This window comes from Argiope bruennichi, chromosome X2 (assembly GCF_947563725.1).
Source record: "Argiope bruennichi chromosome X2, qqArgBrue1.1, whole genome shotgun sequence".
NCBI classification, from domain to species: Eukaryota; Metazoa; Arthropoda; class Arachnida; order Araneae; family Araneidae; genus Argiope; species Argiope bruennichi.
In genome coordinates this window covers 82,605,729-82,623,701 of record NC_079163.1, presented here as the reverse complement: position 1 = coordinate 82,623,701, position 17,973 = coordinate 82,605,729, and the positions used below count along the sequence as shown (strand labels likewise).

The 17,973-nt window shown below is 33.1% G+C and overlaps 1 protein-coding gene across 6 annotated transcripts in view; it reads left to right on the top strand.

Moving 5' to 3' along the window:
• LOC129960044 (zinc finger protein rotund-like) overlaps positions 1-17,973 on the top strand; it is a 590,565-nt gene that overhangs the window by 450,021 nt on the left and 122,571 nt on the right. For 3 of the 6 annotated variants that reach the window (XM_056073061.1, XM_056073060.1, XM_056073065.1), the window contains one exon: positions 8,726-10,225. The exons of the other annotated variants lie outside the window; for them this stretch is intronic. In XM_056073061.1, coding sequence (XP_055929036.1) covers positions 8,726-9,928 — 1,203 coding nt within the window. In that variant the 3' untranslated portion in view covers positions 9,929-10,225. Of the gene's footprint in view, positions 1-8,725; positions 10,226-17,973 lie in introns of those variants that run through there. 6 annotated transcript variants of the gene reach the window in all.

The following is a 17,973-nucleotide window of genomic DNA, read 5'->3' as shown; positions in this document are numbered from 1 at the left end:
ATTTCACTTCCGATCTTTCAGATATCAAAACAAAAATATGTTTGCACATTATTTATCTCATTTATCAATTTTTATTCCATTTTCTATGTTAAAATTAAAATGCAATCCGAAAAATTTCAATAACATCCGTTTTTGTTAAAAATGCATCTATCAGAAAACATTTTCTACTCTAAATATTGCGTACGCTATTGTTTAAAAATAAAGGACTACTGAATAATAAAAGCACAGAAGCTCTTAAATGGAGTCGGCTTCTAAGCGAAATTCTAATGATTGTTTCCTTTACTCTAATTCGCAAAACAAATGCTTTGAAGTTCCAATCTCCAGTTTTAACGTTTTCAATTTATTTGCTGTAAAATGTAAGTGAACTTTTTAACAAATAGAATAATCATGCCTTTACTAAACGATTGGCTAATTAGTTTAAACTACTTACCTTTTAAAATCATAAATAATTCATATTTATGTTTCATTTGTTATTTAAATAAGAATTATTCGTGAACATAATAGGAGAGGCGCCAAGTGGAATTAGCATAGCAATAGGCATTGAATATCATCGACTAATTACCTTTATAAGTAATTCCTTTGTTGTGTCCCTTTTGTATATAAAAGGAAACTTCCTTTTGCATTAGATTTGAATTCGCTTTCTCTTATTTTAACCATGCAATGCACAGGCCGATGAACTAGTGGAAGAATATATACTCTCTGTAAAAACAAAATATTCGAATTTAAATAGGAATCGTCTTGCGAAACGAAGTTTTCAATTTGCTATGAAATCTATACAAAATTTTCACGCGCTTATTTGGGAAAATATCAGGATTGTTCGTGTAGATCAAGTTTCATTTAATTGTTCGGTTAAGCTTGTAATATTCATCGGGGAAGAAAATGCTGTTCCTAAAGTGAAGAATGTTGTCGTAATTTAATTGCTTCATTAAACAAAAATGAAATCGCATTTTGAAAGACTTCGAAACAGAATTGGCTTTTAATTGTTTCCAATCATTTTAAAGATATATGAATAAAAAACCCACCTTTATATTGCATTATTGTCTTTCAAACTACCTTTGAGAAATATTGCGTTTTCCTGGCAAATAGCGAACCTTTTAATTTTAATTTGAGGTATTAATGCAGAGCTTGGTGACTCCAAGGAACTCCAGAAAATAAAAACCAAAATAATCATTTAATACTTTTCGTTATCACACATGAGACTGGGAAGAGCAAAAACATTACTTAGTTATATCAACAAATTAATCTTTGAAATTCATAGATTTTTAATTTAAATTGCAAGTATTGATGCTTTCATTAGTGGTGAATTTTACGATCTAGGAACTCTTGTAAGTTCTCTTGTGAAATTATTAACTATTTGATATTTTCCTACTCTGTTCAAAAGTATTAATCATTTAATAACTGTCATTGTCAGCAATTAAATCAGAAATGGCAAATGATGTTAAAAGAAACGGAACTTGTGGAATGAGAATAAAATAAACTTAAAAAAAACGTCGGCAAAGTAACATTAATAAAAGAACATGCTAAAAAAAAGGTTTTATAGTGTATCGAAACTGCCATCGAGAAAGTATTACATATCCAACCAAAATTCGATCTTACAAATAACGTAGGTTTCAACTTTAATTGAAAGTATGAATACTTAACAAGGCGAATCAAGATAGTCTTGGACATTAACAAAGTTAATCATTTAATACTTTTCATTGTCAACAATAAAGTTAAAAAGGAAACTGGGGGAAGAGAAAAAAATCATGTCAAAAAAGTTATAAATTAAGAAAACAAACCAAAAACTGCTGCGTAAAGTAGATAAAAAAAGAATAGCTTCCAGTTGATGTAGGAAAATAGCCGAGAGCGTAATATGTCATTGGTTTTTGTTTCCTTCTTTGCATAAACGCCGGAATATCATTAGCCAAGTCCTCTAATAACAGCGTCTGGTCTTACAAGATGGAGGCGATTTTTTACAACACTGGTCTCTTGCAAACAAAGCTCGGTCATCGCTTAGCTCCAACTAATCATACATAATCACGGGTCTTGGGTCCTTGTCAGATCTCGGTATGCTAAGAGTTCACACCATTTATTTAATGATGATGTCCATATCGAAAATGCACTTACCCCCGTGCGGCATTAGTTATTCGCTTGCAAAAGCGAGCGACGCTCCAGTCTTTCGAATAACTGCCATCCTGCCTAACAGTCTTCTAGTCTCCCCCTTCTCCCTTCAACGGATCGATCCTTTTTTTTAAAGGGATTATCCGGAAATTATAACTGGAGCGACATTTAATTGCCTGGAGGAAAAAAACTATGGGAGAGTAATCGAGAATGATCCAGGAGATTCTAAGTCCACCCTTCTGGGTTATTGGTTTGCATTGGGTGTGGGTGAAACTTGCAATATTGTGAAACTGTCTATGTAAAGTTCTATAGATTGGGTTTTTGCTCTTTATTCTTTGTTGATCATGATAATTTTTTATGAAATAGCTGGTTTTCTCAATAAAAAAATCAGTGTATTGTACTGAAAGGCTAATTTCGCAAAACTTAAAATTTTTGCATCATCAATAAATGGATAAGAATATTTGAAATGTCCTTATTGTCAAAAGAGCGTTATAAATTTTTTTATTTATTTATTTACATTCATTTAATTATTTCTTTTTCTGAAGCTTTTTTTAACTCGGAGTAAAGACATATTAAGCATGGAAATTTAATAAATTTGAATTGTAGAAATAATTTCTAAAATTCTGTGTTAGTCAAAAGACATTTAAATTCTTCATAATGTGGTTGAGCTTATTTTTTGTTTGCGGAAAAGTATAAATTTGCTCGATAGTCAACGTATTTGATGTTTAAATTTTATAAAATACAGAAATCTGTCTCAGATTTCTCAGTGTTTTTATTGAATCATTTCCTTCTCCATGAGGATGAAACAAACTAGTTCAAAACATCAAAATCATCCCTATTTTAAAAGCTGTTATGAGAAATAGACACCAAATGTTTTGATGAATAAAAAAAACCTCATGTATAAAAAGCTAGTGTCATTCGCTCATCACTTTTATTTTAGTAGACGTAGGGAAGCTTAGTCAATCTTCCATGACGGCTGAGCATTTGAAATAAGAAGAAATTGATCTCTTTTGCACTGTTGGGGTTTCATTTCCCGCATAATAGTTGCATTAAAGTCACTTCCTCCCCCAACTTAACATTCAAAGCCCTTGAACCCAACGGAATAAGATGACGTGTCACAGTTGCATCGTTGCATTTTACTTTTTTGAAATGTGCTTTTTCAAAACAAGAAGCGAATTATTCTGCCGTCGTGTAATTTATTTCCCGAACATATGAATGTCTGCATAAAAGAAGGGGGACGGAGGATTCTTGTATTTCTTGTAAATTATCCTTTTTTGAATGAATGGTTGGATGAGGATATTGTGTACAAGGGGACTGATTAAGCCTATCGTTCTTCATGACTCATTACTCTTTTGTCGTCGAAGTCAGTCCCCTGGTATTCTGCTATCTTTAGCAAGGTCCGTTCTACCAAGCTTCTTGTGGGCGCTAGATAGCGAATCCCTTAGCAGTATTGCGTTGTGATGCTGCATTGTTGAGGGATTAATCCATCAATGGTTAACTTAAGTTGCCCTCTTACGATGTCGTCTTACTGATTTTTTTTCCCTTCTCCTCTTTACCTATTCTTTCTTAGTTCTGGTACTTTTTTTCAACACACTTTTCTAGTTTCTGACTAGTAGAGGTTCGTTCTAAGCCTTTCATCTTCTTTTTGGCACATTTTTTTCGTTCCTTTTCGCGTGCGAAGAACTGTCTGAAAGCTGTTTTGATAAGAACTACTTAATGTTACTCCATCAACATGATGATGAAGAAGCTTTTGCATATCCCAGTGGAGGCTTTGTAAATATCGCGCTCCGCATTTCTCTTACGTTAACGAGCCATTTGTAGGTAGAATATCGAGGCTTATTGATGATTTTTAATATTCTTAAATATTTTTTTGTGCTATTGATTGCCGTTCAGTGATTGCTTTTGATGAAGAACGAAAAACTGTATTACCTATTTAAAAGTCGATTTGAATTTTTTGCAAAACAAAATTAAATTTTTCTTCGATCATCTTTTGGTGGTAATCGTAAATTTAGTTTCTTTAAACTCAGGTTTAAGGCTTATTAGTATATGTTGAATTCTTTAATAACTAAGTAAACACTGGGGTATTTAAGAAATTAATTGCTGAGAAATAAATTTATCGGTAATTTACAGCGGTAACATTAACATAATGTTGCCCTCCATGTTTAGAAAATGTCACCATCTTTTCCCAATCAATTCTTTCAAAAATGCCAATTTTGAAACCAACTTTTGATTCTCGTTATTTTAAATTCTAACACACATATCTCACAACAATAATAATTTTTTATTTTAATGATCTCTTCAGTTTATCCTTCGGACCACTTTCATATTAATTTTAAATATCACGAATTTTAGGTAACTCTTTCTCTCTCTCTGGTTCTGGTCCGATGCAATGCAAAACAGGGTGGCCATTCCGTTTGCTTTTCCACTCCAAGAAATGCTGGAAGTGTCTTTTTCTTCTGAGAGGTGGGAAGAGGGGTGTAGAATATTTCAGTGGCGGTCGAATGCTAAGTGGAAGAAAACAGAACAAAACTAGTCTCGGTTTGGTTTGAGAGAGAGAGAGCGACGCATTTCTTTTAATTCCACTCGGGTGTTTTGCACGTGATTCTTCGGAAATGGTGATTATGTGCTGCAACCGAGCGTGTTCCCCCAGCAGCCCGGGAATACGATGTTAATGGCAACTGAGGAAAACGAAGCTGCTTTAATTAGAAGAGCCCCTGCGAAGTTGGGAGAAGAGGCAGCGGGGAGGAGAGTTGCAGCAGGTAGCGCAGAGGGGTGGATAGTAAAATAATCCCCCTTGCTTGCCATCCCCGTTTGGATGGACATCCTCTGAGAGGCTAACGGGTATTATTTTAAATTTTATTATCGACTGGATTTGGGTAGCGTTTCTTGGGCAGCTTTTAGTGGGTTTTCCAATCTCCCTAAAGGGCGTTTAGATAGGTGAAATATGTTAAGCTTTAGATTCATGGATTGCATCTTCCCTAGTGTTTCGATATTTTTTATAGAAAAAAAAAAACTTATTTTGTATTGGCTATCTATTACCCATGATTTTTCCGATTTCCTCCTAAAACTATTTTTGGCATTCGAAATAGAAATAAGTTGAAAATTTTAAACTAAAATCTATTATACTCAATTTTATACTTAAATTTAAATTTCTTTTTTTTTTAAATAATATTACATATTTATTCCATATTTTGTCTAATATTATTTATTATGTTCATCGAGTTTTTATTAGCCGAATTGTATCATTTTTAGTTTTTGTTTAGGCTTGTTACAAAATTAATTTAATAAAAACGCTAATTAGTCATTAAGTTATTATTTTATCACCTAGTTCCAGTTTATTTTGTTAATCTCATATAAAATTTAGTAGCAAAATACTAATTTAAAAAATTATACCTAAGTAAGCTTTCTTATAAAATTGTCTTATTTTTGTTCGCGATTTGGAAAGACAACGTAATGAAGAAAAAAATATATTAGCCCATTTTATGAAACAATCCTATTTTTTTTCGAGTTCCTGAGCGATGGCAATGGTGTGAAAGAGCAAACGATTCCTTTTTTTTTTTTTTTTCTTTTTTGCGGCTGTATATCGTATTACACGGGCGCATTTTATAAACGAATTTTTTATCATCTTTATTTTTTTTTTCTTCTGTTAATACTTCTTCAACGAAGAGCTTAAAAAATACCAAAAAGAATACTCCTAGAGGTGGGCTAGTGGAAAAGAAAAACAATAACATAATACGTATAAAGAGGAGAGGGGAGGGAAACTTTTTGCTTCTTAGCCGAATAGGAAAGAGGAGGAGGAGGGGGGGGGAGAAGGACTAAGGAGTAACAATTGGAAGCAAATTTAAAAAATATATATTCGTAATCTTTTGCCTAAATAAATTTCGCGTTGTGTGCTGACATAATTAATCACTGTTCTCATAATTACCAACATTTAAACTTTTTTTTTTTCAAACGCTAATCATATTTTAATAACAAATAGACCCGGCGTAATAAAGAAAACCGTGAGGATAGTAAGAAAATAAGATTTGTATCCCCATACTGAAGCCGAAAGAAAAAAAAATGACCCAGCTAATAATAAAACAAAAGCTTTCCGTTCAAAAGCAAAAGCTCGTGTTGGAAATATTAATCTGGTTCTGGCTAATTGATATTAGCGCCGACTGAAGTTATTGCCTTTAGGGCGTAGGCAAATTATAATTTACACCAGCATCTTTCTATCTCCTTCTTTCTAGTTCTTTGCCTTCCTTTTCTTGCTCTATGCCAATAATAGGATGAGCAGAGCGAAAAAAAAAATGGTAAGATAAAAAAAAATTGCAAATCGCAAATAAGAACACTAAATGTAATTAGATGGGGTGTAGAGTATGAACAGTGGTGGAGCGCTCGCTAAAAAGTTAAATTTGATGCAATAAAGGTGGAAGAAAATAAATCTGTAATGGATATCAATTGAACAAATAACGCGCCCGGAATTTTAAATCTATTTTATTTGAGGCGAAATAATGTAATCAACCTTTCCTCTTCATTTTTTTTTATCGTCGCCATTTCTCTTTTTCAACAAGCCTTTCTTTTCTTGCGTGAACTTTTATGTATTTTACCAACTTTTCTTTTCTTTTTGATATTTTTCACTCTCTAAAGTTTTTATTCTAGCGCATACTGTTTGATTGACACGCAGTATTCTTTGAAATGGGGTTATTCTAGTTGCAGTACGAGTTAAATTAATGCAATTCTCTACCTGAAAAACTCGGTTAATATTTGCAATTCAGATATATGAAATTTTCCTTGTTTTAAAAACTACAATGTGTTACTTTATGAAATATTATTTCTTGGATTGTGTATTAAAATTATTTCTTAAAAACTCCTTTTAACATTCGTTTTTTTAAAAATATAACTAGAGTATCTGAAATAATTTTGGTCTGATTTAAGAAATATAAAAAAAAATTGTGATTCGATACGTCTAAACGCTATTTCTTTTTCTGTCACAATTGAATTCCTTTCAAATATTAAGTATTGTATCTACTGTATATTAATCAAAAACATTTAACAGTGAACCATTTTTTTTATTTTTTATTTTTCGTTTTACTGTTAAAGATTTTTGCCGTGATTGTCACTTTAATTTCATCCACAGATAATTTATTAATCATTAAAGCAATGATTTTATTCTCTTTTTTGGCGCTGTAGTACGAAGAGCAGTAACTTTTCCTTCTCTTCGTGAAAAAGAATTTTCGTATTAGTGGCGGCATCTGTTGGGATATGAATGAAGCTTCAATTTTATTTTTCCCCCTAGTAATTGCGCGCGTTCTAATTTTATTTTCCTTTCAAGTAAAGTAAAAAAATTTCTGCTTATAAACCGAAAGAAGCTGAGTTTATTTTTGTAAGTAGTTGAAACGGATGGCTGCAATTCTGATAAACCAAACTATAATTTTTAATTAGATTCCAAGTTCTGAGAAAAAAAATTTCTGTTCATTTTTCACTTACATATATAAATCATTTAGAGTAAATATGAGAACAGGAAAAATTGCACATTTGATCTTCGTTACTTTCGTATTTTATGTAGTCAAAACATTCATTTTAGAGTCATCAATTAAGTCATCAATTGGTTTTAAAGTCATCATTCAGTCATCAATTACCTTGAAATTAAACGCGCTGTTTTTATATAATCAATATAATTTCCTCAGGATAATTCATAGAAAGTGTGCAAAACTTTAAAAAAATTTATATTAGGGACTGATATGAAATTTCATTTACTATCATAATTATCATCAATTTAATATATGGCCGTTCACGTCATTAATGATAACTTCCATATTTTTATAGATTTATTTCGTAAATGATTGTTCTTTTATAAAAAAATTCACGAATCATTTTAAACGAGGAATCATATAACAATTAAAATGTAAAATGACAGTCAGATATTATTTTCCTTTAGCACATAAATGGTTATCATTTCGTTTTTCGTCTTACGCATTTTTGCTCGGAATGAAAGAAAAACATTCCAATTCGAATATAGAAATATTATCGAAATTTTCTGGCATTGTAATATATTGGTTTATCTCGTATTTTAAATAAAATGAATGTATGGCTGTGTTTTTATAATAATTTAAATTGTTTTAATTTTGTGTTCGTGTTTATGTTGTATGTTATTCTGTGTCTTTCCCTTCCTTTTCTCTTTCTTCCTGCCGTGCACCGGATTGGAGGATTTTCGTGGCCCAGTGCTTCAGGAGTGTGTCCCCCTCCAGGCATTACTGTGGCCACGCACGGCCAATCCGGTTCATGCTCACTGCCACAGCCACACCATGCCCAGAGAGGCCACTCCAAAGTGTTTAGCTGCAGCCTGCCTTGGCCGACAAAATTAGCGTCTGTAATGACACCCCTTAAAAGTTAAAAGCAATTTAAAATGATTATTAAAAATTAATAGATTAATTATTTAAATCAAATTTTGAAAAAACGAAGCTGACAACAAGTCATGCAGATTAAAAATAGGACAAAATTTTAAAGTTTCGTTTTGGACTCTTTTTCAAAATTGCCTCGTAATGACCTTTCAAATGGTGTGGTAGGCCAGTTTTTCCAAAATCACTTTCTGAAACGAATCAAAAACTCGTGACTGATTGCAATCCCTCTCTACTCTTTCCAGATCTTTGGGTCCAAGGCAGACTTGCAGCTACACACTCAAATCCACATGCGTGAGGCCAAACCGTACAAGTGCTCCCAATGCTCGAAGGCGTTCGCCAACTCCTCGTACCTGTCTCAACATACGCGTATCCACCTGGGTATCAAGCCATATCGGTGCGAGATCTGCCAGAGGAAGTTCACACAGCTGTCCCACCTCCAACAGCATATCCGGACGCACACTGGAGATAAGCCATACAAGTGTCGTGCACCAGGCTGCAACAAGGCCTTCTCGCAATTGTCCAATTTACAGTCCCACTCTCGATGTCACCAGACAGACAAGCCATACAAGTGTAACAGCTGCTACAAATGTTTCGCTGATGAAGCGGGTCTTTTGGAGCACATACCGAAACACAAAGAGTCGAAGCACCTCAAAACGCATATCTGTCAGTTTTGTGGGAAGTCATATACGCAGGAAACATACCTTGCCAAACATATGCAGAAGCATGCAGACCGTCTGGAGAAACGTCCGTTGCCACCTCTCACCAATAATAATAACCTCAATATACCTTCCAATCAATCGCTTCGTGGGCCCACTCCCGCGGACAATTATTGGACTAAAACAACAACTTCGGTTGCATCTGATACTCATCATGGAATGGGAGATCCCTCGATGGGTTCACCTATGTCTCCACCTTCTCATCATTTACATCCGCACGTGTCCGAGACATGTCTTCAAAATAGTATGAACGACCACCATGCGAGACTCCACATGGATCCTCGCCATCAGCAGCAGCAGCAGCAACAGCAACAACAACAGCAACAGATGGTGGCCAATAATGCCAATCATACTAACGGCAGGGACCATGACCTGGGCTCACACTTGGGTCAAAACCAATACGATACTTCGCCCATGACACAACCTCATCCTCCACCCACGAGTAAGAATACCTCAGCATTCACTCCCATTCAGTCTGGGATGCTGCCAATTTCTTCAGGACCTCAGCTGTCTATGCCGTCAGCAACTCGTACCTCATATTTCCCTTATGAACCCATTAATTTTCCGAAGAGCACAAATCCAATGGGGTCCATGGAAGTGAAACAGAGCCACAGCTCGTTTCCCAATCAACTTATTTCTCTTCACCAGATTCGGAACTATGCATCCATGCCCACTATGAGTGGAGGAGAGCATCCGATTACCATGAAAGATAAGAATCAACAACAGTAAAGGAGCAGCTCGTGACGTCGATGATGAGAGAAGATTTTTAACCAGATATTTCCAATCCTTATTTTGTAGGAAGAATGGTCAAACTTTATTCTTTTCTCCCACCTCACCTCGACACCCGTTCACTTTCATTTAATGTCAACGTCTGTGCATTTGTTGTCTACCATCCAAGTACTGATTTACATCTGCTCCAGTGAAACCCTTTTTAAAGCTCAAGTTGTCCTCCGAAAGATAATGGACTACCGGAAGACATACCTCACATTTCTTAACCTCCCGGTGAATTTTAGCGTTGTGTATTTTTTTTTTTTTTGCGATTGTTTTTGCATTTTTATTGAATGTGAGAGAACAATTTATCGTGAAAATTTGGAGTCGAACTTCTCCGTGACTATGTTCATTATCTAGATCGACGAGTCACATAGCTCTGAGAACGACATCACAAACTAATCGGTACTTTTTGGTCATTCGGCGTGATGCATACAAAGAAGCTTGAATTGGAGACCAGAAAAAAGCTAGCTTTCCCATTTTTCACTCTTTGGGACCCCCTCCCCCCAAGAGAAATCGGAAATCTCTGTTTTAAGCATTGGTGCCTCTGAATGTTTCCCTCACACTCTCCTTGTTCTTATGGGAGTCGTTAGAAATAAGTAAATCTTGTTCTATCCAATTCTTCTAAGGCCATCAAAACTTAAAGGGTTATGTGATTTTGCACCTGTGATTCCGAGGGAAAAGTCCATCTGATTCATATCGGTGCCTTGAATTACTGAGAGTGATCGTCAGTTTCACCAATGCTTATTTTTCCAGTTTGGTGTAATCCCTTTCCAGACTTTGACGTTTTTGGCCCATTTCTTTTATTCTTAGTAAAATTACAAAATTCATTAATCAAAATTCTTTAGTTATTAATCATTGTCATAACAAAATGAATCGATTCCTTAAGCTATGTTCTTTTGGGAAGAAAACATGAGGAAGGCTTGCTTTTTTTACGTCTCTTGTAATAGTGAGATTTCCATAGAACATCGTTTTTGCCTCCTCTCTTACCTCATCATATATAGATATTTGTAGTGGTATCATTCAATGAACTGATGTTGTGGCATAAATACATAGATTCCAGTACACATAAATATTTTCGTGGCTCAAATTGTTTTAAACAAATGTGGTTGTTACCATATAATTTTCAACTTGGTTTAGTGCTGAATACAAAAAAAAGGAATAGTGATTAAGGTAATTAAACAGTCTGTCAGGCTACGTAACCCTTTACATAAGAATTTTTTTTTATTTTCATTTTCTTCTTTTAAAATTTTGAAAATCATTTTTTTATTAAATTTAGAATCACATTTAAGCAATTAAATTTTGTAAAAGTTTTGAAAATATTACTCATGATTTTCTAAAAATTAATAATAGGGCATAGATAACCTTAATAATAGGGCATAGATCACCTGTTTATTCAAACATTTCTTATGTTTCGGGTTACGTAACCATAGGCTGAAGCCGATATGGTGCTGATTCCATCATTTATCATCAGGGATTTTTGAAAATAAAATAATGGAATGAAAAGAGTAAAACACACCATACATAATCACATTTATCTCTGTAGTTGAATGTCCAACCAAGTGTTGTACCTGGTGATCCAATCTACAGATTGCTCAGAACTGACTCACCTTTCAAGACTGCATGTGTTGTGAACTCGTTGTTTCTTTTGTCTACAGGTTCTACTCTGTGGCAATATAGAAATTTTTCTGAATACCTCAAATTTGTATGTTTTTAAATCGAAGCAAAATGCCGCTCATTTTGTTCCGTTTCACCATTTGTACATTATTAGAGTGTTTCATCGAATCAGAGAGTGGGAAAAAAATTTCATAGTAGTTAATTTCTTGATGTAGTGAAATTGCTGTTGTTTGTTTGATTATAAGATTGTTATTCGTAATCGTGTGTTTTTTCTATTAAGGTTTTTAATGTTTCTGAGAGAAAATGTTGTGTTTCATCTTTTTCCTTTCTTTAAAAAAATGTTTGATTGTTTGTTTAACAGAGCACTAATATGTTGCATTGAATTGATGTTAAGGGAATTACGGCCAGTAAAAAAGTGAGAGATCAAAATCTGATAAAGATAGTCGCACGGAGAATCAATAGTAAAGTTTGGGCGGGGAAAATGTTAATATAAAGACGAACAAAGCTTTAACTTCTACGTAAATAAATGAGATATATGTATATGTAAATATCTATACATATATAAATATATAAATATAAATATATAGCTTAAATGATGAAATACAATTTTTTGACTGTGTATAAGCTACGAGTGTGAAGCACTGAAGACTTAGAGCCCCCATTGCCTCTATGTATGTGTGTTTCTGTGAGTGTAAGAGCTGTAATATTGATTGTACTGTGTTCTGTGTTTTCAGGTCCAACCATTTTAGACTGTATTTCGTTTGACGATCAAGCCGTTTAGATTACGGTTTAAATACACAGTGTTTACAATTTTAAATGAGTTATATTTTTGAAGAAAACAAAACTGTTGATCTTAGGCCTGATTCATAACTGTGATTACAGATTTGTAAAGTATAAAAATGACACATGGCATTTTTAAATACGTATTGTGCCCCCAGATATCATTCAACAGTACTTTTTCAATATATGGGTAAATATATGAATTTTCTAAACTCTTACCTTCTTAATTTGAAATCTAAATCTATATATTTTTTAAACTTTCTTTTAACTTCATCAGCAAGCGCGTATATTTAATAAGACCAGAATACAAAAATAATTCATCCTTAAATTGATTTTTAATTTATTAAAATTTTTTTAATAAAAATAAAGCTTTCTAATTTTTACATTGAGCATTAGCAATTATTAGGAGTTACCAAAAAGTGATGAACGTTATTCATTTTTACAAATACAGATATTTTGTCATTTATACTATATTTTTCTTTCATTATATGATAATATTTTCTCGATGTTTATAAATAAGCAGTGCTAATTCAGGTATTTATTCTTATGTTAAACATATAACGAGTGCCTTGCTTTTGAAATGTTTCCTTATTTTAATGTTTTATCTATTTCTGAATGTCAAATATTTGTTATCTCTTTTCTTTAAGTTTGTTTGTATTCTTCGGCTCTCACATCTTTATTGCTTTCCGATTGGAAATAATTATATTAGACTGAAGGTCCACTGAATAACGGAAAATTAATTTGAATATAATCCCACAATGAAACCTTTATTCGTTTTCCTCTTTTAAGTGATTTGTTAACTTTCATTTATTTTATGCATAGATGAACTTTTGGTCTTTGTTTGTTTTATGTATTCTTGAATTTATCCTAGTGAACTATTTCTAAACCGTGAATATTACAAAAGATGTCTCTGAATTAATGTTCGTTTAATATTGATATTCATGCATAAACAATTCTTGTGTTATGTTAAAGCAGTTTCGAACTAGATATGAATATTTTATTTCTATGATGTTTATACATATATTTGTTTTATTTGAAAAGTACTTTACTAATAGGATTTTGTATTTCTAATTTCGAATGTTTGTTCTTAATTCTCTATGCTTGTTGTTCAAATGACTATGTTCCCAAAATGGGAGTTCTATAAGATAACGAAAAAAAATCCCATTCCATTCTGAGTTTAAGACTAGTTTTAATTTATAAAAGCAAGGAACAGTGTGATATAATCATGATATGCTATTCTATTAATATTGTTGACTTAGTATATTCAGTAGTCAGTATCTATTTGATGTTCAGTTGACTTCACCTTGCTGCTCAAACCCGATTAGCGTTCTCAGAATTGCTTAGTCTTAATCGAGGCTTTGTCCTCAATTGGTTTTTAAATTTGATATATTACGGGCAGACTTCCTTGAAACTCTGATGTTAAAGCTTGTCAAACAAGTCCATCGCAGAGTTTAAAAGGTGTACTTCATTGTCAGTACTTCTTTGTATGTATCTCCAAATATCCTGTTCCCCGTATTTGTATCTACAGTGTCAAACGCTGTCTAAACAGAATAGAAGGTGATTAAGGTATGGGCATCAGATGCCAATTTCTTCCGTGGATATCATAGTTTTTAAGGAAGTGATGTGTATATATAAAGAGTTTACGTTGAAGACGGGCTTTCATCTGGTGTGAATTATGAAAAGCAAGATAAAGGTTTCCTTTTAGAATCGAAATGGCGAATGTACTTATTCAATGAGCCTACCATGTTTACTTGGAAAAGAAAAAACATTTATTAGAAAACCTGTGATCTTTTTTAAATTTCTTAACAATTTTACCGAAATTAATTCTCAATCAATGTTATTTCCTTCATTTTTTTTATATATATACAGATATTATAAAAAACTATTGCAATAAAAAAAAAAGGAAAATTTTTTTAAAAAAATCAGAAGTGAAATTTTTGTTCTGACAAAATTCAGTCCAGTTATAGTGGCTTTCTTTGGCAATTTTTATACTTTTAAAATTCCAGTGTCCAGTCATTCGGGAAAATACATGAAATCTAAAAAAATGTTTTTAGAAAATGGATGTGAAATGCTCAGTTTAATGTAACTTAATATATTCATCTATTACTCACTATAATATATTCATCTATTATTACTATATTTTTAAGTTTGAAGTTCCAGAAAATTTTAAACCGACAACAAAGAATTTTAATACAATAAACTTAGCTTAAAAGCATTCATGAAATAACTTATAAAGCGTAAACGTACTTAATAAAGTAATATAGGTTTTTACATAATCTTAATGTTGCGGAAAATTTATTGGGCAATTATTTGCAACTTAGCAACGGCTAACAGCTCAGAAAATGCCGTTAAGTAATTAGTGACGATAAATATAAGATAGGCAATGTTTCAGCAAAGCCTTTAAAATGAAGATGAAGAAACAGAATAAAACAAGGATTTTCAAACAAAAAAGAAACAAAAAGAATTTTTCTAATTTTATCATTTTTGTTGTATCGCGAGCACAAAGATATCATCTATCAAATACCGTGGCCTGTCTTTTGTAATAACAGAGTTCTGCTGCAGTGCAGCTTATAAAAGGGAACTTCAAAATTACAGGGTTCGATCGTGTTGTGGGTAGATAAATGCAAAGTATCGCTGGGTTCTTCCATAGGCTCAAAAGGCCCTGACAACGTGTTTGGACCCTTACTCTTTTCCCAAAATGTGCGCATTAATTTCTGCAAAATCGCGATGAAAATATTTTTTTTTTCACCACCATCCCTGTACTCTTTAATGCTTCGATAAAAATAAGAGCTGTTGGACACCGTTAACTCTTGTCGTGGGTTATTTTATCTATGCAAATTCAAACGAGTTAATATAGTTCTCACAATTTTTTTGTTGTTGTTTATTTGTTTTATTATTTTTTTTGCGTCCATCATTTTCTCTCCTTCCTCCCCGGTTTAATATGTAATTCGATGCTAGATGGGCTGAAGAGAACATAACCACTGTTTATAAAACAAATATGGACGATGCATGGAAGAAGTTTTAAAGCGTAGGGGAGGGATCGCCAAACGATTAATGTTTACGGAAAATGTATTTGCTAAACGTGTTAGCAACCTCCACGTTCATAATTACCATGCGTGACGTAAAGTAACCTTAGCCGGCTATTATGATATAGGATATTAAACGATCTTAAGGAACGTGAGTCGTAAGGTAAGGCCATTAGCATTACGTTTCTGAAAGATATTTCCCCTGAGATAAAGACCATCGCTTAAAATTAGACTACACACTATCCTAGGGGGGCCACCCTCAAACTGAAATCTCCTTTAATTCTAATAATTAAGCAGGAAATATTTGAAAAACTCCGATGGCTCAATTTACTTCAAAAATTAATATCTATAGGTCTTATTTACGAAAAACTGCAAAATTCATTATCTTGCTTGCTCGTGGGAAGATCTATTGGAATAAAAATCCTCGGTGGTAATGCTAAAAGATTTTAAAATAGCAACACGAAGGGAAATTTCGTAAATTGCTTCTTCCAGTAGAAAGTAAAGTTTTTAAGGGGCTGGTTTGTTTTTCGAGATTGGTGCATGCTAAACAGAGGTTTAGAATATCGTCTATCCTTATAATTAAAGTGAACTCTGTACTTAAGTCATTTATTTGGTCACAAAAATTAATACCATGTGTTATTATAAGATACCAGAAAAAAAATGAAACAACTAATCATTCACGAAATTTATATTCATCTATTTTCCTAGAAAATTAAAGATTAAGAAGAAGAAAAAAAAATCTAAGAGTCTTAATGACGAAAAGATTTTAAAATGGTAGCTTGAAAAAGAAACAGTCCCGATTACGATTTGAAAACAGACTTTTTATTCCTGTTTTCTTTATCTTGATATCCGATCTTAATTTCCTACACAATAAGTGACGCCATACTTAAAAGCTGCGCTTCCCAAAAAGTAAACAAGTTTATCCAGGGATTCTATTGTGATGCAAATTTCCTGTTTCAGACTTTCAGGCTCATTATCTGAAACAAAAGTAGATTTTCTCTCCTCTTGTTTCTGCGGCTTGTTTCTAATTTCGTGTTAGTTAAGAAGTGAACTAAGCAGATGAGCCTTCTTAGAAAACAGCTCTTATATTTTAGCAAATCGAGATGTACTTAGGGGAAGGACGTGGCCTTTTGTCTTGAGCTTTTCGAATGCAAATCTTTTGATTAATCTTGTCTGCGCTACAGATCACCTCTCTAAGACAACAATTAAATAATTAACCGTGTGTAAGACATAGGTACATTGTTGCTGTCTCCGAAGAGAGGACTTCTTTTCAGCAACTTTTTCAACTTCACTCCCGAGGGACGAAAGCAAAAATTGCGTGCTCCACAGTATTAAAAAAAATCTATTTTAAAAAACGAAGGTAGTTAAATTTTCTCATTACTTCTCTTTTGTTGCAACTGTGAGTAAATGATAAACTAACAATTTCAATTATCTCACCCATGGTAGTATGAATTAAAGGACAACAGCAAAACCAATTCCTTAGATTTGCAATTGACAGTGAATATTTCGTTATTTGTTGTAACTTCTAGGGATATTGCATAATTTAACTTTCCGATATAAAAATCCCAAATTTGTTAAAGTCTTTCGGAACTAGTTGCATTGTAAAAATAAACTGGGAACTTTTTATGTCTGTTGAATCCTCTCAAATGCTTTTAAAGTACCATAATGATTAAGTAATCCTCCTAAGTGCAAGATTTTTCCGATTCTAAAAAAAAAAAAAAAATGATTCGATTTTACTTTTGATATTTTTAAGTTACTACTTTGCGAAATAATCGGATAAGAAAATTTTTCTGAAAACAGAACCCCCCAAAAAAGTGCGCCCTTTGAACAAGCCGCCTACGGCCCTAGCTTCTTCCGACTTCCATAAAAAAAAAATCATAGCAGAAATGACTCTTTTTACTTTACTGAATTCTCTGGTACCTCAGATGTCGCGAGTCATTTGACATTTCAAAGCTTTTAGAAATGAATAAAGCAGATCAAAAGTAAAATAAGACGACAGACAGTTCCTTTTTTTTTCCTCCTTCATCTTCTTTTAGCTTATCTACTCTTGATAGTCAATGCCTGTATTAATTTCTAACTGAGCATTTCATCGTCATTCGAAAGTACTATTCTGAAGGTAAAAAAAAAAACAAAAAAAAAAAAAAACGTATCAAAGTAATTTTGAATTTGCGTGGTACGTCGCGTTAAAGTAGCTTCCCCCTATTTGCAGGATAATTATGTCTTGTAGTAACATTATGGTTCATCCCAGATCTTGGTTTCCATAGCTACGATAAAGGCTGGATGCTTTGTTGAAAGCGCCAGGATGTCAGAGTCGCAGTGAATGGCCACTTAAATGGGTAAAGCTAAAAGGAAACCTTTAATCTTGTTGAAGGAAAGGGCAAGGAGGAAATCATACCATAAGGGCATTCCGTTTTAAAACCACACACAACAGATTCTTGTGTGTATATATCTAGAGTTTTAGCATAAAGCGGGAAAAAATATATTTTTATACCTTCATTCTGGGTTGCGGTGATTCAATTCAGTAGTTATCTCTCTCGATTCTTTAAAAAATATTGTTGATAGAATGGAAGAAACGTTCAAATC